This window comes from Mesoplodon bidens (genome assembly GCF_964165515.1).
Source record: "Mesoplodon bidens genome assembly, chromosome: 2".
In the NCBI taxonomy this organism is placed as follows: domain Eukaryota; kingdom Metazoa; phylum Chordata; class Mammalia; order Artiodactyla; family Ziphiidae; genus Mesoplodon; species Mesoplodon bidens.
The window spans coordinates 126,076,815-126,101,204 of NC_138177.1; the positions used below are offsets into that span (position 1 = coordinate 126,076,815).

Here is a 24,390-nt window from a genome sequence, read left to right on the forward strand (position 1 = left end):
TATGGAAAGCCATTCTTTCACTGGATGAAAAAGGAATGAATAGTCACACTCAATGAGTTGACTGATAAACCTACTTTTCAGGAGGTATTGTTGGATTTTCTGTTATTTGAGAAGAAAAATCGATTCTAGTTTAACTTTCTATTTTTAACAATTTATGCTCCTTGCCTTTTTCAAAAAAACTCAAATGCGTTCTATTGGAAATCACCTGAACCAAGAGAGAGAGATTTATTTTGTGCAAGAGCTCTAACAATATGAGCAGAAACCATTATCTAGTTACCTACAAGAAGGTTGATTTTATAAAACTAAGACTTGGTATTATGTATAGCATTGTTTTTCATTTAACAATGTGAACTTTTCAGCTTTTGAAAAACAGTAAATAGGGAAGGAGATGAAAAATATACTCCTAAGAGAATAAGAAAAAATTTCATACATTTTACACATCTATAACACTCATAAAAGTTATATGAAATATTAAAAAAACAAATTAGTGAAAAACACTTGATGACGGAACACTCCTAACAAATGTTTAACTTTGAAATGAAAACACTGGGATTTAAGATGTAAGATTAATCATTATCAGTTATAATTAACATACAACATAGATGCTAGACAACATGGAATAATAAAAACTTACATACCCCAGGTAGCACTTGCAATGCATTATTATCCATCCACAGCTCTCTTAAATTTTGTATTTGATCCATAACTTCAGGCTAGGAGAGGAGTAGGGAGAAAAGAGAGAGGAGAAGAAAACTAAATTACTCTTTTCTCGTCACAATATAACATGTAATTTCTTGGATCTGGAGCTTTGATTTGGGAATCTAGTGTTAATCCTCTAAAAAATTCCAAGTTTAACAGACCTCTTCCAGCAAAACTGGTAATCCCTGAGGTAGCCAACCTAGAATTTATGTGGAAACAATCAGAACAACAATAATAAAAGTTAAAATCTATTACTCTCCCTTAACACCCTACAATTATCCTTTGTAGTATTTATTATACTCTACTCTGTCTTCTTCACTAGAGTATAAGTTTTTGAAGGGCAGAGTAATGTTTGGTTTTTAATCACTGTATCCTCATATCCCCATTGTTTGCCATGATACTTGGTAAATAGTAGGTTTTGATCATATGTGTGTATTAACACCATACACACAAACATCTCCCCCCCTCGCCCCTCTCCCAGGCATTACATTACCATGATGTGATAATAGTATAAACCCACTCATTTCTTATATTTTCATTTACTCAACAAATAATTAGTTGTTGAATAGTGAGGATGCCTACTACGTGGAACACACAGTGCACGATCCACAGTTATTCAAACTCAGTTCCTGCCTGGAAGTAGCTGATGATCTAATTGGGGAGACAAATGCATATAAATAACTAAAACACAAGGCATCATATGGGAGAAAAGAATAATGTAGAGAAGTCCAGAGAAAAAAGAGAGATAATATAATCAAGGTGTAACCTACAGTGCATAATGAAACACTTTAACTCCCTAACTAGAAGCTGTCTCTAGCTTCTATCTCCTGGGCAGCAGACTATATAGAGAAGATAGATGTTGCTATTGCTGTCAGCATCATTTCTTGATTTATGATGACCTATTGCTGTTTTCTTTTCAGAAATCATCCCCTCCCTCACCCTAAGGCCACCTGCTTCCCTTGAAGTTGAATCCTTTTTACCACTTCAGGGAACTGACAAAGGCCTGAGCTAATTAGTGCATTATCTTCACCTGGCCACAGGGTTTGGCTCAAGGATCCATTCAGAGCAGATAAGAAGAAATGGTTCTCTGACTGGGACTTCTGGGGAAAAGACTTGCTCTTGCCTACTGGATTTGAAACTGGAAGGGTACAGCCCTGGGGGCTTCAGGCACGAGGAAAGGGGAAAAGCCTGTTTGAGTTAAAAGATGGATCCTGATGACATCATATAAGCCTAGAATTAAGCCACACCTGAAGTCAGATTTTTTTGTCTCTTCCAACTGAAAAAAATATCACTGAAAGAAGATACAACCATAGTTTAATAAAATTTGAGACCTAATTAGGAAAGCCAGTGTATTTGATAGAATACTTGTGGAAAAGAATGGAATTGTATCAATGTTACTATTAGACTATTGATAATTGTGGGTCAGTACAATACACTTCAGAGACTTCCAGGACTACTTTGGCAATAGTCTCTGATACATTTAGCCTGCAATTGCAGTGGAACGTGGTACTATTCCTGGGAGAAGTTTCATTTATAACAAGCATCAAAACTTAAAGTTACGACAGGGAAAAAAAAGGACTGCATGAGTAAGTGCAGGGGGATACTTTGTGTAGGAAATATTCCACTGTCACTTAGATTGTAGGGAACAGGCAGTGAACTACTGGAAAACATCAGTCACATGATGCAATTTTTCTAAGCCCAGGCATCATGCAGACCTTAGGAGAAGAGAAAGAGTTGCATACCGGATAAGTTCAACACAACTTTATGTATGTAATAAGATAGAGATTAGTGTATAAACTTGAAACAGTGAGCCTTATTCAGGATGGACTAGATTATGCTGTGGTAACAAATTAATCCTGAAATCTCAGTGTCTTAACACAACAGGATTACTTCTTACTCTCACTATATGTCCCATGTGGTTTTCTGCCCCCATGATCTTGTGTTACCTGCAAATCAAGACTTCCAAAAGAGCCAAAGCAGGAACGACTATGGAAAACTAGCCACTGCTCTTAAAGATCTCAGGCTGGAAGTGACACTTATCACTTCTGCTTATAGCTCATTGTCCAGAACTGTTTATATGGCCAGGACCTAAGTTTAGGGAAGGCTGGGAAATGTAGGAGGAATTCATGGAATATTTGGTGAACACTACTGCCCCTGCCACACAGTGACACCATATGAGAAAAAGAATGACAAGAAGGAGTATATAGTACTTTCATAATTTAGTTATCCCTTCATTCAGTAAGTACTTATTAAGCAGCTTCTAGGTTCCAGGCACTGCACTAGAGTCATAATGCATGGTATGGTCTCTGCCTTCAAGAAACCCATGGTCTATTTCTTGAGCAAACATACAAAGAACAAATACATGACATTATGGGAATATAAAGAAGGGGGTACCTATATGCTTTAGTATTGAGGGAAACCAGACATGGATTCATGGAGCTGAGATGTGAAGGAGCTGGTCAGAAGAGAGGAGAGGAGAGGAGAGGAAACACATTTTAGCCAGAAGCAGAGTGGTGAGAAACAGCATGGTGTAGGAATGGTAACAACAGGCAGTTTGCTTTACACGATTGTCAAGTTTAAAATGGAATAAGTAGCAGAAAATGAGCCTAACAAAAGAAGGTGCCGGTCTGTGAAGGCCTCATGTTTTGTTAGGGAGATGGGACTTTACCTTATGGTCTAGAAGCATAAAAACTTTCTAAAGGAAAGTGATTTTGGAAGACCAATGTTTTATATGTATCACTCTATCCTGGTAGAAAAAGGAAGCAAAGAAACCAGAAAAGCTTATTAGGACTAGTAATAAAAGAGATAATGAGGAATAAAGAGAAGTTGGATTCAGAAAACGTTTAGAAGATGCATGGCCCCCAGTTTCCCAGTACTTAGTAGTGCCACCAATGGAGGTGCAGAATTTGGAGGTAGGAGCAGATTTATGAAAGAGGCTGAATTTAGTTTTGATCATGATTAGCTTTAGGTTCCTGTGAGACACCGGTGGAGATGTCCAGAAATCAGGTGGCTATTAAAATCTGAAGCTTAAGGAATAGGTCTGTGCTAAGGTTGTACGACTTAGGCATTTTGTGGAAATAGAAACCCATGTGGATGAGCTCCCTATGGGGAATGTGAAGGGACTCAGAGGTGCAGGTGATCGAGGAAGGAGCCCTGTGGAACACTAACACTTGAGAATTGAAAACAGGAAGTGCTGCTGGCAAAGCCCATTAACAATTCCCAAGAAATAAAAAAATAAGATCCTGGTAATAAAATAAATTCTAACCTTTTTTTTCCCTTTGTACTTCGTCTAGTTTCACTTGCTCATAGGGTGCCGGGTGCAGAGGCCTTGCCCCCCACACTTCAGACTAGAGTTTCTTGTGCAAAACAGCTGCGCCCAACACCTCAGCTCTAGGCCGTGTGCAGAAGTGCTGTGCATGATACCGAAATCCAAAATGGCGGCAGTGGGCCATGTATAGAGACACTGTACCCAGCACTGTGATCTGGAGTGACTGCCGGAAGCAGCACAGCTGAACCAGACACAGGAGAACGCTGTCCCTGCCCTGATGAGGAGACTCCTATAAAGCAGCTCAGCCCACGGCCCGTGGGGGAGAACTTGTGCTGTAGGGCACGAGCTCACACCTCTCCATTCTCTGATCAAAGAATAAAGCTTTCCTTTGCTTCGGAACCAAATTCAGTCTCATTCTATTGGCACAAGCAACACCAAGCAGAAGGACCCTTGTTGGGGCCTGACTCGAAAGGGTCAGTAACAGAAGGGCAAACTACAGAAGAAGGCAAGAAGAAATGGAGTCCAGAGGAGTAAAGGGTTATTAAAGTCCAATGAACAGAATTGTGTTAAGAATAAGTAAGTGGATCAGAAATACAGCTACACGTGGAACAACTCCTACAGAACACCTACTGAACGCTGGCAGAAGACCCCAGACCTCCCAAAAGGCAAGAAACTCCCCACATACCTGGGTAGGGCAAAGCGGAGAGATCCCCACACAGAGGATCGGTGCCGAGCGGCACTCACCAGCCCGAGAGGCTTGTCTGCTCGCCCGCCGGGGCGCGCAGCGCTGGAAGCTGAGGCTCGGGCTTCGGTCAGAGCGCAGAGAGAGGACTGGGGCTGGCGGCGAGAACTCAGCCTGAAGGGGGCTAATGTGCCACAGCTAGCCGGCAGGGAGTCCGGGAAAACTCTGGAGCTGCCGAAGAGGCAAGAGACTTTTTCTTCCCTCTTGGTTTCCTGGTGCGCGAGGAGAGGGGATTAAGAGCGCTGCTTAAAGGGGCTCCACAGACGGGCGCGAGTCGCGACTGAAAGCGCGGAGCCCAGTGACGGGCGTGGGACGCTGGGGCTGCTGCTGCCGCCGCCAAGAAGCCTGTGTGCGAGCGCAGGTCACTGCCCACACCGCCCTTCCGGGAGCCTGTGCAGCCCGCCACTGCCGGGGTCCCGGGATCCAGGGGCGGCTTCCCTGGGAGAACGCACGGCGCGCCTCGAGCTGGTGCAACGTCACGCCGAACTCTGCCGCTGCAGGCTCGCCCCGCACTCCGTGCCCCTCCCTCCCGCCCGGCCTGAGTGAGCCAGAGTCCCCGAAGAGGCTGCTCCTTTAACCCTGTCCTGTCTGAGCGAAGAACAGACGCCCTCCGGCGACCTACACGCAGAGGCGGGGCCAAATCCAAAGCTGAGACCCAGGAGCTGTGAGAACAGAGAAAGGGAAACCTCTCCCAGCAGCCTCAGAAACAGCGGATTAAAGCTCCACAATCAACTTGATGTACCCTGCATCTGTGGAATACCTGAATAGACAACACATCATCCCAAATTGAGGAGCCCGGAGTCAGTGCTGTGCCTCTGAGGTGGGAGAGCCAACTTCAGGACACTGGTCCACAAGAGACCTCCCAGCTCCACATAATATCAAACGGCAAAAATCTTCCAGAGATCTCCATCTCAACACCAGCACCCAGCTTCACTCAACGACCAGCAAGCTACAGTGCTGGACACCCCATGCCAAACAACTAGCAAGACAGGAACACAACGCCACCCATTAGCAGAGAGGTGACCTAAAATCATAAAAAGTCCGCAGACACCCCAAAACACACCACCAGACGTGGACCTGCCCACCAGAAAGACAAGATCCAGCCTCATCCACCAGAACACAGGCACTAGTCCCCTCCACCAGGAAGCCTACACAACCCACTAAACCACCCTTAGCCACTGGGGACAGACACCAAAAACAACGGGAACTACAAACCGGCAGCCTGCAAAAAGGAGACCCAAAACACAGTAACATAAGCAAAATGAGAAGACAGAAAAACACACAGCAGGTGAAGGAGCAAGATAAAAACCCACCAGATCTAACAAATGAAGAGGTAATAGGCAGTCTACCTGAAAAAGAATTCAGAATAATGATGGTAAAGATGATCCAAGATTCTATTTCCCAGATCCAAAATCTTGGAAATAGAATAGACAAAATGCAAGAAACAGTTAACAAGGACCTAGAAGAACTAAAGATGAATCAAGCATCGATTAAAAACACAATAAATGAAATAAAAAATACTCTAGATGGGATCAATAGCAGAATAACTGAGGCAGAAGAACGGATAAGTGAGGTGGAAGATAAAATAGTGGAAATAACTGCTGCAGAGCAAAATAAAGAAAAAAGAATGAAAAGAACAGAGGACAGTCTCAGAGACCTCTGGGACAACATTAAACACACCAACATTCGAATTATAGGGGTCCCAGAAGAAGAAGAGAAAAAGAAAGGGACTGAGAAAATATTTGAAGAGATTATAGTTGAAAACTTCCCTAATATGGGAAAGGAAATAGTTAATCAAGTCCAGGAGGCACAGAGAGTCCCATACAGAATAAATCCAAGGAGAAATACGCCAAGACACATATTAATCAAACTGTCAAAAATTAAACACAAAGAAATAATATTAAAAGCAGCAAGGCAGGGCTTCCCTGGTGGCGCAGTGGTTGAGAGTCCGCCTGCCGATGCAGGGGACACGGGTTCGTGCCCCGGTCTGGGAAGATCCCACATGCCGCAGAGCGGCTGGGCCCGTGAGCCATGGCTGCTGAGCCTGTGCGTCCGGAGCCTGTGCTCTGCAAGGGGAGAGGCCACAACAGTGAGAGGCCCGCCTACCGCAAAAAAAAAAAAAAAAAAAAAAAAAAAAAAAAAAAAAAAAAAAAGCAGCAAGGCAAAAACAACAAATAACACACAAGGGAATCCCCATCAGGATAACAGCTGATCTCTCAGCAGAAACTCTACAAGCCAGAAGGGAGTGGCAGGACATAATTAAAGTGATGAAGGAGAAAAACCTGCAACCAAGATTACTCTACCCAGCAAGGATCTCATTCAGATTTGATGGAGAAATTAAAACGTTTACAGACAAGCAAAAGCTGAGAGAGTTCAGCACCACCAAACCAGCTTTACAACAAATGCTAAAGGAACTTCTCTAGGCAAGAAACACAACAGAAGGAAAACACCTACAATAACAAACCCAAAACAATTAGGAAAATGGGAATAGGAACATACATATCGATAATTACCTTAAATGTAAATGGACTAAATGCTCCCACCAAAAGACACAGATTGGCTGAATGGATACAAAAACAAGACCCATATATATGCTGTCTACAAGAGACCCACTTCAGACCTAGACACATACAGACTGAAAGTAAGGGGATGGAAAAAGATATTCCATGCAAATGGAAATCAAAAGAAAGCTGGAGTAGCAATTCTCATATCAGACAAAATAGACTTTAAAATAAAGACTACTAGAAGAGACAAAGAAGGACACTACCTAATGATCAAGGGATCGATCCAAGAAGATATAACAATTGTAAATATTTATGCACCCAACATAGGAGCACCTCAATACATAAGGCAAATACTAACAGCCATAAAAGGAGAAATTGACAGTAACACAATCATAGTAGGGGACTTTAACACCCCACTTTCACCAATGGACAGATCATCCAAAATGAAAATAAATAAGGAAACACAAGCTTTAAATGATACATTAAACAAGTTGGACTTAATTGATATATATAAGACATTCCATCCCAAAACAACAGAATACACATTTTTCTCAAGTGGTCATGGAACATTCTCCAGGATAGATCATATCTTGGGTCACAAATCAAGCCTTGGTAAATTTAAGAAAATTGAAATTGTATCAAGTATCTTTTCCGACCACAATGCTATGAGACTAGATATCAATTACAGGAAAAGAGCTGTAAAAAATACAAACACATGGAGGCTAAACAATACACTACTTAATAACAAAGTGATCACTGAAGAAATCAAAGAGGAAATTTAAAAATACCTAGAAACAAATGACAATGGAGACACGACGACCCAAAACCTATGGGATGCAGCAAAAGCAGTTCTAAGAGGGAAGTTTACAGCAATACAATCCTACCTTAAGAAACAGGAAACATCTCGAATAAACAACCTAACCTTGCACCTAAAGCAATTAGAGAAAGAAGAACAAAAACATCCCAAAGTTAGCAGAAGGAAAGAAATCCTAAAGATCAGATCAGAAATAAATGAAAAAGAAATGAAGGAAACGATAGCAAACATCAATAAAACTAAAAGCTGGTTCTTTGAGAAGATAAACAAAATTGATAAACCATTAGCCAGACTCATCAAGAAAAAAAGGGAGAAGACTCAAATCAATAGAATTAGAAATGAAAAAGGAGAAGTAACAACTGACACTGCAGAAATACAAAAGATCATTAGAGATTACTATAAGCAACTCTATGCCAATAAAAGGGACAACTTGGAAGAAATGGACAAATACTTAGAAATGCACAACCTGCCGAGACTGAACCAGGAAGAAATAGAAAATATGAACAGACCAATCACAAGCACTGAAATTGAAACTGTGATAAAAAATCTTCCAACAAACAAAAGCCCAGGACCAGATGGCTTCACAGGCGAATTCTATCAACATTTAGAGAAGAGCTAACACCTATCCTTCTGAAACTCTTCCAAAATATAGCAGAAGGAGGAACACTCCCAAACTCATTCTACGAGGCCACCATCACCTTGATACCAAAACCAGACAAGGATGTCACAAAGAAAGAAAACTACAGGCCAATATCACTGATGAACATAGATGCAAAAATCCTCAACAAAATACTAGCAAACAGAATCCAACAGCACATTAAAAGGATCATACACCATGATCAAGTGGGGTTTATTCCAGGAATGCAAGGATTCTTCAATATACGCAAATCAATCAACGTGATACACCATATTAACAAATTGAAGGAGATAAACCATATGATCATCTCAATAGATGCAGAGAAAGCTTTCGACAAAATTCAACACCCATTTATGATAAAAACCCTGCAGAAAGTAGGCATAGAGGGAACTTTCCTCAACATAATAAAGGCCATATATGACAAACCCACAGCCAGCATCGTCCTCAATGGTGAAAAACTGAAACCATTTCCACTAAGATCAGGAACAAGACAAGGTTGCCCACTCTCACCACTCTTATTCAACCTAGTTTTGGAAGTTTTAGCCACAGGAATCAGAGAAGAAAAGGAAATAAAAGGAATCCAAATCGGAAAAGAAGAAGTAAAGCTGTCACTGTTTGCAGATGACATGATACTATACATAGAGAATCCTAAAGATGCTACCAGAAAACTACTAGAGCTAATCAATGAATTTGGTAAAGTTGCAGGATACAAAATTAATGCACAGAAATCTCTGACATTCCTATATACTAATGATGAAAAATCTGAAAGTGAAATCAAGGAAACACTCCCATTTACCATTGCAACAAAAAGAATAAAATATCTAGGAATAAACCTACCTAAGGAGACAAAAGACCTGTATGCAGAAAACTATAAGACACTGATGAAAGAAATTAAAGATGATACAAATAGATGGAGAGATGTACCATGTTCTTGGATTGGAAGAATCAACATTGTGAAAATGACTCTACTACCCAAAGCAATCTACAGATTCAATGCAATCCCTATTAAACTACCACTGGCATTTTTCACAGAACTAGAGCAAAAAAATTCACAATTTGTATGGAAACACAAAAGACCCCGAATAGCCAAAGCAATCTTGAGAACGAAAAATGGAGCTGGAGGAATCAGGCTCCCTGACTTCAGACTATACTACAAAGCTACAGTAATCAAGACAGTATGGTACTGGCACAAAAACAGAAAGATAGATCAATGGAACAGGATAGAAAGCCCAGAGTTAAACACACGGACATATGGTCACGTTATCTTTGATAAAGGAGGCAGGAATGTACAGTGGAGAAAGGACAGTCTCTTCAATAAGTGGTGCTGGGAAAACTGGATAGGGACATGTAAAAGTATGAGATTAGATCACTCCCTAACACCATACACAAAAATAAGCTCAAAATGGATTAAAGACCTAAATGTAAGGCCAGAAACTATCAAACTCTTTGAGGAAAACCTAGGCAGAACACTCTATGACATAAATCACAGCAAGATCCTTTTGGACCCACCTCCTAGAGAAATGGAAATAAAGACAAAAATAAACACATGGGACCTAATGAAACTTAAAAGCTTTTGCACAGCAAAGGAAACCATAAAGAAGACCAAAAGACAACCCTCAGAATGGGAGAAAATATTTGCAAATGAAGCAACTGACAAAGGATTAATCTCCAAAATTTATAAGCAGCTCATGCAGCTCAATAACAAAAAAACAAACAACCCAATCCAAAAATGGGCAGAAGACCTAAATAGACATTTTCCATAGAAGATATACCGACTGCCAACAAACACATGAAAGGATGCTCAACATCTTTACTCATTAGAGAAATGCAAATCAAAACTACAATGAGATATCATCTCACACCAGTCAGAATGGCCATCATCAAAAAATCTAGAAACAATAAATGCTGGAGAGGGTGTGGAAAAAAGGGAACACTCTTGCACTGCTGGTGGGAATGTGAATTGGTACAGCCACTATGGAGAACGGTATGGAGGTTCCTTAAAAAACTACAAATAGAACTACCATATGACCCAGCAATCCCACTACTAGGCATATACCCTGAGAAATCCATAATTCAAAAAGAGACATGTACCAAAATGTTCATAGCAGCCCTATTTACAATAGCCCGGAGATGGAAACAACCTAAGTGTCCATCATCGGATGAATGGATAAAGAAGATGTGGCACATATATACAATGGAATATTACTCAGCCATAAAAAGAAATGAAATTGAGCTATTTGTAATGAGGTAGATGGACCTAGAGTCTGTCATACAGAGTGAAGTAAGTCAGAAAGAGAAAGACAAATACTGTATGCTGACACATATATATGGAATTTAAGAGAAAAAAATGTCATGAAGAACATAGGGGTAAGACAGGAATAAAGACACAGACCTACTAGAGAATGGACTTGAGGATATGGGGAGGGGGAAGGGTAAGCTGTGTCAAAGTGAAAGAGTGGCATGTACATATATACATTACCAAACGTAAGGTAGATAGCTAGTGGGAAGCAGCCGCATAGCACAGGGAGATCAGCTCGGTGCTTTGTGACCGCCTGGAGGGGTGGGATAGGGAGGGTGGGAGGGAGACGCAAAAGGGAGGGCATATGGAAACATATGTATATGTATAACTGATTAAATTTGTTATAAAGCAAAAAATGAAAAAAAAAAGAATAAGTGAACAAGAGTATCATATACTGGAGAAGTGTCCAGTAAAATAAGAGATGAAGATGTCCACTCAATTTTGGAAATAGTAGCATGCTGGTAACATTACTGATAGCCATTTCATGTGATAACTGTATTATAGTGGGTTGAAGATAAATGAGGCAAATAAATGGGGACCATACAGATAGAATATTCTTTGTAAAGTTTGGATGAGAGGTGAGGAGAGAAGTTGTGGGGCTAGGCAGAAACTGAGGAAGTTGAGAAAAAAGAAAGCTGATAAGAAGACACTAGCAAAGAGGAACAGATTAAGGACAGACAAAATGGTATAAAATTAATGGAGTAAATTCCAAGAGGTGATAAAAAAGATGGGATTGATAGCACAAAAAAAGAGTCTGCCCTTGAATAGAAGTGAGACACCTCATTTACTGAGACTCAAGGGAAGGTAGTAAGGTTGATGTGGTTGTAGGTGGGCATAGTGGGGGAAGGCTTGAAGTTGAGAGGGAGCATGTCTGAAGGTCTCAAATTCTCTTAATGAAGTAAGGAGCAAGGTAATCTGTTGAGCTGGCAGGGCAAGAATTTTTTATACGAAGAGCACTTTGGGAGAATGTTTCATACTGGAATTGTTGGAGGGGAATCAAAGAGGAAATTAAGGGCAATCAAAAGAGCTCTATCAATGGTAACTATTTTAACTTTTGGGGGAGCCAGGTGGGAAACTGACAGTCTAGGGAAAAAAAAAAAGAAATAGGAGATTTCAGGTTTCCATGAGGTCAAAGAGGAGTATAGTAGGAGTGACAGATTGAGAGAAGTAGAAGGATAAAAAATTAGATGAGAGAGCAAAAGTTCAGAGTTTAAGATTTCTGAAGTAGTTCCAGGCAATGAAAAAATTCAAGCTTGTAACCCTGGGTAGTATGACATCTTGGTGTGTGTGGGCAGGGGAGGAAGCTGTGGGAACATAAGGTCTTGCATGATCTCCAAGGATTTGGCTAACCTTTGGTGGACTGCATAGTTTGTTCCCTTGGCTGTGCTACACAAAGTGGCAGATAAAACTGATCAATTATACCTCTAAAATACCTCTCACAGCGGGTTCTACTGGGGACCCTAGACATCTAAGACAACTAGGAGAGGGATTACTTATGCTAACCTATATTTCTACTTTATTTCAAAAGTTCCCATTTAATTTATTTAATAATATAATAAGGTAATAATAGTCCTACTTTACAGATGAAGAATCCGATAATCATTTTCTGGGGAAAATGAGAATAGTTTGATGAGGGTTGCATAACTGCAGCTGAGATTATTACTCAAGTCTCCTGGCTCCAAAAATGACATCATTTTACAGCTTAAGACTGAAATTCTGAAATAATGAAGAATGCTGGCGATCACAAATGCCCAATAAAGAAAGTAGAGCATATGCTGGATTTCTAAAAAAAGATAATATTTTTATTACTGGGTGTTATAATAAAATGTGTCACAGAGGAAATTTCAGCAACTTTCTAATAAAAACAGAGACAAAATGTATTCAACAGATCAATACATAACCTTGTTGAAAAAACATGAAGATGCAATGACGTCTCATGACCAATAGACAATTTTAAAGTGGATCTTGGAGCTAAACTAAATGGCTTACACCCAACCAAACACATAAATTGCCTTTTTTCATACCGCTTAATTTCATTCTCAAAGTCAATTGTTTGCATTAAAAATGAGTGAATTAAATCAAGAATGGCTTGGCATATTCAATGCTGATGAAAGTGCTGTGAGCTGGGCACTCACATAAACTGCTTTGATGATTATAAATTCGTTTGGTCTTTTAGGAAAACATTTTCAAATATGTATCTCATTTCTCAAAAGTGTTCACATTTGTTTTGGGGCAACTATCTTACTGAAATCATCTGAAATATTGAAAAATCTTATTGCAGAAAAATTTCATTGTAGAATAATTAATAATATTAAAAAGTTGGTCACACTTTAAATAAACTACAGCATAAGGAAAGAGATAACCAAATTATGATAAAATTTGTTGGTATAGCATACAAAAATGAATTATCTATATTTTTATGTAAGATATACCTTGCAAATAATAGCGAATGAAAAACAAGTTTAGAAAATTCATATAGCACAAATCAATTGAACATAAATTTTGAAAAGTTATATATTTATGAATACATAAACATACAGTGAAAATAGGAATATATAGAATAGATGCACACCAAATTAAAAATAGTAATTGTTCTGGGATTGGAGTAAGAGTAAGAAGGAGAACATAGAAGATTTCTACTTGATCTACAGTGTTTTATTTCTTTACAAAAAAAAATCTAACTCAAATACAAAAAAATAGTTAACATTTGTTCCTTTTGGTTGGCAGGTGTTTAATATATTACTTTAAAATTTTTATATTTGTTTTCATTTTTAAAACATTAGAAAAATTATGATGGAATAATAATTAATTTTTTTCTTCATTTGCATTTCTTCTGTATTTTCCAAATTTCCTACAGTATATAGGCATTAATTTAATAAAAAAATTAGAGAACATTTCAGTGTCTTGTCTTACATTTACACTTACCTAAACCACTGTAGAATTATCTTTGAAGTGATCTTACTTTTATTAGCTGAAATGAGCTAAGAAAAGGGTTACATCAGTTTTAACAAAAATAGAACATATATTTTCCATGACTACAGACTACAACAAATTCAAATAACTCCTGTCATGTATATGCAGTTTTATCCTGTTCTCTCTCTTTTTTTTTTTTTTTTTTGCGGTACACGGGCCTGTCACTGCTGTGGCCTCTACCGTTGCAGAGCACAGGCTCCGGACGCGCAGGCTCAGCGGCCATGGCTCATGGGCCCAGCTGCTCCGTGGTATGTGGGATCTTCCCAGACCAGGGCACGAACCCGTGTCCTCTGCATCGGCAGGCAGACTCTCAACCACTGTGCCACCAGGGAAGCCCTATTCTGTTCTCTTGATATGACTATATGTGTTACTTTTATTCCATTAATTTCGATAATAGTTTGATTCTATTTATTTATACACCTATTAATTTTTTTCTTCCAATGAGGTTAAGAGAAATGTTCACTGAAAAACATAACATCTGACATTTATCTAATTTTATCAAAATTAAACTAGGAAACTTTAAAATTTAAAAAGAGAACTTTACATTTGAAATGTCTTAAAATTGTTGAGATTACCTGGCAGACACTGTAATAACAAAACTTTGTTATTCCCAGAAACTATGCAGAACTGGAAGGCAACAGTATGGAACCTGCTTCAAAATGCTGACAAATATACTAGAAAGTGGTTTTTCAAATCCATAAGCGTAAAATAACCAACGCAAATTTAAAAAATTATATTCTCCAATCAAAGTGACCCAATTATGATATTTCATTGAGATGTTTCAGTTATTATAGTTTTTCTAAATTTTGGGATCAATACTTTAAAGTATTATTTTATTTTTTTTACTTTTACCATTTTTGTTTGATAATGTTAGAGTTTGCAATTTGCCAAGGAAACATGACTACATTTTAAGAAACTTTCCCTCATTTTCCTTCAATTTTTAATTTAATAATACACTTAGCTTATTACCAGCTCTATGGCTCTCACAACTGGGAAATCTTTTATTTATGAATTCCATGGTGCACTGTTGAAACTCTTTCTGATACACAAAATAACTAAAACTGTTCAGCTTTTTTTTTTTTTTTGGTACGTGGGCCTCTCACTGTTGTGGCCTCTCCCGTTGTGGAGCACAGGCTCTGGACGTGCAGCCTCAGCTGCCATGGCTCACGGGCCCAGCCACTCCGTGGCATGTGGGATCTTCCTGGACCGAGGCAAGAACCCGTGTCTCCTGCATCGGTAGGCGAACTCTCAACCACTGCACCACCAGGGAAGCCCTGTTCGGCTCTTGATGACAAGCCTACTTGTTCATTCTCTCAATTTTTCTGTCCTACATGCCTTTAGACTGTTTAATTTCTTCAGTTAATTTCTTTGGATATAAAAGTGTTAGCTCCATAGAGTCCGAGCCTATTTCCAGGTTACATTAGTTTCATGTTTTTCAATTTTATTTCAGATGTCACTCCTACTAAAATGTTCATAAATTTTGAAGCTTTGGTTTTGGTTTAATTACTGTAATTAGGTAACATGTAGGAAAATATTTTTATATTTCAGAAATTATTGAATAAATAAATAAATAGACATTCTTAACAACAATCATAAAATGCGTTGCTGAGAAAACCAGATTAATTTATAATTAATTAAAACACTTTCAGCCATAAACTAATAGGAATATTTTAACATATATGTGAATGTAATACATTCCATTTAAATAATCAAGTGAATATATTGATGGCACACAGGAAGTAATCCACAGATGACATGATGTCGAGAGGGAGAGACAATCCATTAAATGACTAAATTAGTATCCAAAATAATCTGAAAATATTGGAAGACATTAATTTTCATTTGTTTATAAATAACATTCATTCAGTCAAGAAGTACTATGTACCCCATGCAAAGAAGGCACTATAAAGGTCTTTGGGAATTTAATTCAGACTGTAATAGGGCTGTCCCTACATCTTTTCTGTCAATGTCCTGCTCTATATACAAAATATGTGGGTTGTTGCCCTCTAAGTGCCTAAGCATTAAATGTCTTCAGCAAACTAGAGTGTATTCAGAATATCTGGAAACCATGCCATAGAAGAAATGGTTAAAATGCCTTAAAATGTTGGGCTGAAAAATGGAAGATGTAGGTGTCAAAGATACCCATCTTTGAGTACCTGAGGGCTGCTGTAAGGAAGAGGGGTTGGGTTTGTTCTCTCTTCACCCCCAGGTCAGAACTAGAATCAATGAGGAAAGTTGCAGGAAACTGGATGTAAGTAAGTATTACACAGGAGTGACTTTTTCCCAGTTAGATCTCTCTAAAATGAAATAATCTAATTTCCTTTAGGAGACAGTGACTTTTCTCTCAAAGGAACACATAGCTCCTTAAGAAGATATAAATAAAAAGAACAAAGCAATTACAACAACAAAAGCTAATTTCTATTGGTCACTTGTGACATTCAGGCACTTTTCCAAATGCATTTACATAGATTATTCTCTGTGAATCTTCAGAACTATCATTGGACAGGTGGGTACTATTATTGGACAGGCAGTAAGCAGAATGATTAAGAGCATGGTTTCAGGAGCTAGCCTGAGTCCAGACCCAGGCTTTGTCACTTACTTGCTGTCAAATGTTGGCTCAGGTTCCTCTTCTGTAATGGGTAGATAACAGGAGTACTCCCCACATGGGGGGATAATGAGGAATAACTGTGTTACAACATTTAAAGTGCTTAAAATAGTGTCTGTTCTAAGTGTTAGTGCTCAATGCTCAGTGCGTGTTAGCTATTATCCCCATTTTATAGACAAGAAAATTTAGGCATAAAAAAGCAAATTACCATGCCCATAATTATATGGCTAATATACACAGAAGGCAAGAGCATGATCTTGAAGTTTTGTAAGATATAATGAATAAGGTTCAAAAGGAGATGAATATTCCAGAGAAAAGGTATGGTTCACATCTAGCATGATGCTACTTGGGCAGGTGGCCTTAGAATGAAGGTGCCAAAAGAAATCAGATGTTAAAGACAGATTTTAATTTACTGAACAATTTTACTCAGTTAATATTTATTAAGAGACTATTATGTACCAGGCACTAGAGAAAGAGTAGTAAACAAAACAACCAAGCCCTCATGGAGATTACATTCTGGTGTTTCACGTTTCCTAGGCTGGGTCCTACTAAATGTTATTAACAACTGGACAAGGGAAGCAATTCTGGTTTCATGCTTTCCAATTTAATGTACTACCCTCCACCTAGATTGCAAACTTTGATGACCTAGTCTCAATCTAAATTTAAGAGTGTAAACTGTATAACAAATACATTCTTGTCTCATAATTTGAATTGGTTTTGTTGCCTTTCTTCTCCAAAGAACTGCAGCTACTTCCTTCCTCCACCCTCTGTCTACACTGCAGCCAGTAGGTCATTTCATTATGTCCACTCTTGCTTGAAACAGTTTTTCCATTATCCAAAGAATACAAGGCCCACATACCTTGACCATATCAGACAAAATGACCCTCATTGACCTTTGTTTACTTCTCAGCCTTTTCTTTCACAGCACCCTCAGTTAAACGTGAGCCTCAAGGAAAACCCAACTCTTTGCTGTTCTCAAAGGCATCAAGATTTATCTTGCAGTCTGGTCTTTGTGAATGTTGTTCTTAAAACCTGTTCACCTGATCCCTGACTGGGTTAAGAATCCTTCCTTCTGTGTTGGTGTCCCTACTGTAGTACTTTGCAAATTACACTGTAAGATCTTTGAAGCAGGGAACTGAATCTTGTTCACCTCTGTATCTCCAATTCCTTCCATGGTAATTTGTGCATGCTAGTGCTTCAAAATTTCCATCTGAATTGAACAAAACAATCTACATTCATAATCAGTCTTTTCCTCTACACTATCTCAGTAACTCACTCCCAAGTTCCCACTTAAAGTTTGTCATCACAAGTATATGTATCACTTTTGAAGTCTCAATTGCAAATATACCACTGGCTGACCATAATCTCCTATACTTCCAGTTCACTTACTCCAGTACCCTAGAACTCCCTAGAAGAGGTTATTGATATGATATATCACTGATATGCTAAATTTACCTTTATTTGCCTATCTTTCTTTCCTTACCACATGTAGATTCATGATAAACATTCCATCATTATAAACAGTTTCTCTCAAACATCTCTCAGCAGATGTGTCCTCTTTCCTTCTGTCACATTTGCCTAGATGAACTTAGTGTTTGTTGAATCCAACTTTCCGCCTTTTCTGCTACTGCACCAGGATTAGCTGAAGAAAATCACACTTTGTTTGACTGGTTTTACTGTAAATTCATGACAAGTACCTGAAATGTACACTGAATACTGACAGCGGCTCTATTACTTTTCCCTGAGAAGTTACTTTTCAACTCTCTGAGACTATTTTATAGTTCTTCAATCTTGGATCCTCCTCTTACCCCAGTTTATAACTTAGCCTATATTTATCTGAAACAAATGAACAAGCAAACACACAACCTGAGGTGGATTTGTTCCAAAGGTAATGAAGCTTAAGTTTCAGGCTTCCCACATGCATGGTTAGAAAAATTTGCAGAGGAATATATTTTAAAAACAATTAGTTAAGATTCCTGTTGTTTGCTACATAGACTTTCCCTCCATCATAGTTCCTTGGGTGTAATGTGGCACAATTGGAATTGTGTTTAGTTGAAGCTGAGTTGGGGATACATTTAGTTTGAATTTAGTGCATTATGTTTATGTGTTTTGCAGTCACTTCTGGAGTTTTCTTTCACTAAGCACCTCTGGCCCTCCCAAATTTGTATCCCCTTTTGTCCATTTGAGATCTGGGTCATATCTCTTCCATCTTTTCTTGTCTTTGCAGGGATCCAGGCCTGGAGTAATCTTTTTTCCAACACACATCAATCTCTGTCTCTACTAGGTCGCCTCCAGCCACATTCAAACATGCTTTAGTTTGTCTCATTGCCTGTAGAGTCTCTTCCAGCTACTTTTCCATTTGTTTGCTCTTCTTCACAGAGACACTTTAGAAAAAGTTTGGCCACTATTTACCTTTGTTTTCTTATCTCCCATTTACCCTTCAAGACACTCTGATGTGTCCCTGAAAACTGCTCTTGTGCAGTTTGAGGGCTGGGGTCCCTAAAATACGGCTACATGAGTCAGACTTTTAGCTGCTAAAGTCAGACAATAAAGGATAAGTAGCAAATCAGGGGAAAAAAATCTTAAATGTAAAAATGAAAAACATATTAAAGACTAATTGATTAAAGAAAATTTTATAGTTATAAGTATTTTCAGGATACAGAAAAAAATTTGCAGTTGCCAGTGCAGTTTTAAATTCTAGAATTGTTAGGTGATACATGGATGTTCATTAGTGCAAATTATAATTATGGTAAAATATAATTTCTATGTTATACCTATTTTCTCTATCTCTTATTAATGTTGAAAATACAGATATATACTTTTAGATACACCATATTCTATAATTTACAATTCCTATGAGCTAATCTATGAAAATATCTAAAATTGTTTTATTTCCTCTGTATCAGATAAATATTTTTTCCAATATAGTTATTTTACTGAATGAAAAACAAACCTGAGTCACTATTTTTTTATTTATCACTGTTAGTCAAGCCCACCCCCAAATGTGGATTAATTTACAATAGCAGTGAGAAATATTTTTTAATGAAACTGCTAAGATGTACGTAAGAATCTATGTATAGCATTAGTTGTATTTTCTATAGATACTGGGAAAATTCTTTTTATATTACTACTTGATGATAACACTATTGGATTTTACTTATTTAATACAGTGAAAGTTAGTTTATCTGGCAAACCAATAACCTGAAATCTCTTTAAACTGTTAGTTCCACTCTCATTATTGTAAGCCTCTGGAGCAGGGCTTACATCCTTGAATCCCTAACACTTAACAGTACGCTTGTTGCAAGAATGCCAGCAATGACCCTTGAAGGTCAAACAGATGTACTGCAAAACTGATTTACCTTCTGAATCATAAAAGACTACTTCTATTCAGAGTGATTTCAATGTAATTCAGAATTTAAATGCTTTGAAAATCAGTAATCAATATCTGGTGTATAAGTAATTAGTTTTCTATGAAGTATATAATGCCCAATTACTTGAACAAAAAATAATAGAGAAATTATGTCACCAATCTGTTAAACAGTAAGAAATGAAGCAAATAAGAAACTGGATTGTCAAGTATGCATGCATATCTTTTTGCTTGAAACCCAGTAAATGATAAGGCAGATCATTATGCCTTACATCAGTGGAAGTTAGAACCTATATTAAAAATTGTAAATCTTTCTATGTGAAGATCATTTTGTTAAGTGTTTGGTAGCAAGAGTAGCTCATTAGAGGTAGGCAAGAACAGAGTCAAGACAAGACCCATTCATATTTGGGTTCCAAAGTCATCCTGTCTTCAATTTGTAGCAATTAGGAAATGCTAAAAATGAGTCAACACCATTATATCCCTACCACTTAGCTTTATGCTTAATAAATATCTGTTAAATGAAAAAAAGAAAAAAAATAGTATTATCTATCAGTAGAAGCCTTTAACCATGCTGCATTTTAGTGTTCGCATTAGAGAAGTGGAAACACTTGTATCAATACTTATCCTAGTTTACTTCACTACATAGTAATGGCACTTACATCAATAAAATCTTGTATTACACATCACGAGCTTTTAAACTGTATTTTGAGAAATATAAATACTTTTAAACATTATTAGAGCTCCATGGACTTTTTAAATAGAATTTGAGTTATTAAGTGTGCATATTTTAATTTTATTATCCTTAACATATTATAGTTTGTTTTATTTATTACTCCTGAATATGTTGTCCTCTACATTTACAATATATTCTAATATTTACTATTCACTTATACATTTATTCTCAAAGATCAGATCAGAACACAAAAGATATAAATATTGCTGCATATTTACTATGTTCGTTTGACCATATCTCACATAAAACAATATGAACTGGTAAAGAAAATTTATATCATTCTACAACATCTATCCCTAAACCCATTTACTCTAATACTTATTATCTTAATAATAATAATAAACAACTAAATCTAGCAACTTATAATACTTCTCATTATTAGTATTAAAACTTGGAATATTTATTTGTAAATATTCTAACTGGCCATTTCTGAACATTTAACAAGTACTTACCAAGCACCAAGCTCATGTCCAGCACTCTGTTATGGGATATAGGTATATGTGCATGTGGGGAAGGGAAAACTCAAGAGTATTGTGATATGATTTTAACATCTCATTGTTTCTACATTTGCTTTAAAACACTTTAAAAGTCTTGGTTTTATTTTTTTCTGCACAAATTCTATCATGTGAACTACACCAATAAATTTTATATTTTTTAATAGTTTCACATAACAGTTGAATGAGCTGTTCGCCAGGGTATATATCTGTCAGTAGGTTTCTACATCAATATACCCAAATTATTCTTAGGTACTGTGCTGATTTCTTTATTAATTCCCATTTGAGAGCTAATTGCTGCTATGTAATTTAGTAAAATTATACTATTTATTGGTACAATCTACCAGGATCAAGGTTATGTAATTTGAAATTACATGCTTGATTATTTTGCTTGTCACTATAAAAAATATGGTACATTTTATCAGACAAATCTTTCTTTTATATTGCAAATGATCAAGGAGTTTTGAGGTTATAACTCAAATCAATTTGTATTGTATCAACTTTAAATGAGAAATTTCCTTACCTATGTAATCTTACCTACTATTTATATTCTGGAACTCCCTGAGTTGTCATCACATACTTATACCTTACCTACCTAGCTTTCCACCCTCACTTTTGTGACTCCCTCTCAATCTATATTACAGTCACTCATCATGTTCCTTTCTACTACCCCTTCTGCCCAAAGTGTTTTTCCTCCTTTTCTTTGCCTGGTTAATTTCCACTCATCCTTTAGATTTCAGTTCAAGGTCACTCCTTGAGGAGAGTCTTTGTATGGCCAAACTCCATTAGATGATCCTCAACACTTGTCATGGCTGGAATTTTACATTTCTGAATGCACTTGATTAATATTTGCTTTCCTCACTAGACTATCAACTCCACAAGGGCAGGGACTATCTCTGTTTTCATTTTATTTTGGATACTGGGAGTCTGACAGAGTGATCAATAAATATATTCATCCAACAGATTTGATTGACCACTTAACATACTTCAAGTGCTGTTCTTAGTGTGGGAGATATGACGGAGAATAAAACAAAGTCATAGAGCTACATTCATTCATCCAAGAATGAATGAATGAATAACTTGTTGATACTAATTTTTCCATATCAACCTCTCTTCCATGTAAGAATGAACCTTTCAATTTGTGTCATGCACATTGTGCATTACCATTAACATTTGATGTACAGTGCTTTGCAAGTAGTAGATTGCTAATAACCATTTGCCAACTTGATGAATAAACTCATGTCCCACTGGATTAATTATAGATGTATAGGTCCTGCTATGTCACAGGAACAAAGGAATATATTTTAACTGCAAATTTATTATCTTTTTTGTAACAAGTTATTCTTTTCTTCACGTGTGAACAGAATGATTTCTTAAATTTTTGCCTATCATATTATGGTTATTTAATGTTCAAATTCATATTAGCGAGTCAATAAGGAATATTGTTAAAATGTGAATTCCTACAAACATAATGTGAAAAAAAGTTTCCCAGGCTTCCACTTGTAACATATGCTATGGCCTATTTTTTTCTTTTTCATAAGGAGTTGTGAACAGATGTTTGGGCAGGTTAATTCTGTACTAAATCTTGTACTTCTACATGTGCCGTGCTGGCCAAGTCAGCACTGTAGCTCTCTTGTTGGTCATTAATCACCTCAAAACCACTTATTTTTGCTATTATTAAATTAAAATGAAAATGAGAGTTCTACTAACAAAAGCTTATTTTATACAGTGGGGAAGCAGCCTCATCTCTCATTCCTCTGCCATGAGAACCTTTACTCTTGCTACACTAATCTAATAATAAACCCTCAGCATGCTTGTGTTTCCTCATCTCTATCTATTCTTGTGATCATATCAATCTCTTGGCCAGGATGCTCTCACCCCTCCCCACCCATCCAAAACCAGCTCATTCTTCATGGCCCAGCAACTTCTGTGCCTCACGGAAAGCTAAAATTACATCAGTCATTCCATTAACATTCATCAGCTCCACAGAGTTTGAGTTTCTGTTCAAACAGCTAGGCCATATACTTAGGGAAAATACAAAGATTAGGTAGTCACATGTCTTTCCCTTATGATGTTATAGTTTAAGAGAGAAAAAAAGTCAGCATTCACTCAATAAATACTAACCGGTGACCACTTTAAAATTTGCTGTGGATAAGAATCATCTGAAGAGTCTGATAAAATGTAGATTCTTGGGCTCCTCATGAAACCCACTGAATCAGAATTTCTGAGAGTATGACCCAGAAGTCAAAAATTTTAACAAGTGTTGATGGTAATTTGAGCATGCTTCTCTACTATACATGGCTTGCATAGAGCGGTTACTAAGATGAATGAACAGATTCTCTGCCCTCAAGGAGCTCACATCCTAGTTAGGGCAGGTGGTTAATCACAATGCAAATGAAAGATTATGTAATTATTACATTAAAAAATAGAATAGGCTTGTAAGCCAGTTTCAGGGACCATAGGGGATGGAAAGAATCAATAGTATTGGATGCACTGAAACTACAAGTTAGCCTCATTGGGTTCTGAGGAATTAAAATCCCTTTAAGACAATATTCATCAGGAAGTAGAGGAGGTAGAAGGAAAGGTTGTTCCCTGTGACCCTGCATCTACATGGATAGGGACAAGTATGACATAAGAAAGAAAGTAATGGGTGCAGTGGAGGTCCCCTTTGAGGGGATTTATAGGAGGGAAAGATTATTTCTAGCTAGTAACATAAGGAAATTTTTGAGGAGGTGCTTCATTGGAGCTGGGTCTTGAGGAAGGGTAAGGTGTACAAACTATAATATAGACATGAGCAAGAAGGAAAGCAAGGATATTCCAGAAGGAAGAATTAGTACAAGCAGGGACACAGAAGAAGGAAAGCAAGCTGAAGGCAAGGAGAATAGCAAGCAGTTTAATTTGGCTTAGAAAAGGGTATGAGAAGGATAATTTTCTTATAGTTGTGGATTTAGGGAAACACTCTAGGAAGGTAAACCAGACCAATCTTAGGGAACCTTGAGTACTAGACCTCAGAGTAGCATTTACTCCTTGGACAACTTGTTTGACACAATATATGTTACTTTTTATACCTTGTCTCCCCAACAAGCTTATATTTTCCTTGAAGGCATGGGCATGTTTCACGTTTCCTTCAAAATCCCTCAGAATGTAGCACAACGTCTAGCATACAGCAGAAGTTCTAAAAATTTCTGTTGACTGATTAGGAGAGATTGTTTTTGTTCTCAGAAGGAGAGCTTTCATAACATACAGGAGGACTAT

The 24,390-nt window shown here is 37.6% G+C and overlaps 1 protein-coding gene and 1 long non-coding RNA gene across 5 annotated transcripts in view; one reads left to right on the forward strand and one right to left on the reverse strand.

Moving 5' to 3' along the window:
* LOC308612841 overlaps positions 1 to 4,329 on the forward strand; it is a 156,982-nt gene extending 152,653 nt beyond the window's left edge. For all 4 annotated transcript variants that reach the window (XR_014015144.1, XR_014015145.1, XR_014015146.1 and 1 more), the window contains one exon: positions 3,993 to 4,329. This is a non-coding gene — a long non-coding RNA (uncharacterized lncRNA). The remainder of the gene's footprint in view (positions 1 to 3,992) is intronic.
* Positions 1 to 24,390, reverse strand: part of LRRC7 (leucine rich repeat containing 7) — a gene marked incomplete at its 3' end in the record, with an annotated part of 507,551 nt that overhangs the window by 135,253 nt on the left and 347,908 nt on the right. The window contains exon 9 of the mRNA XM_081225604.1: positions 639 to 713. Coding sequence (XP_081081730.1) covers positions 639 to 713 — 75 coding nt within the window. The remainder of the gene's footprint in view (positions 1 to 638; positions 714 to 24,390) is intronic.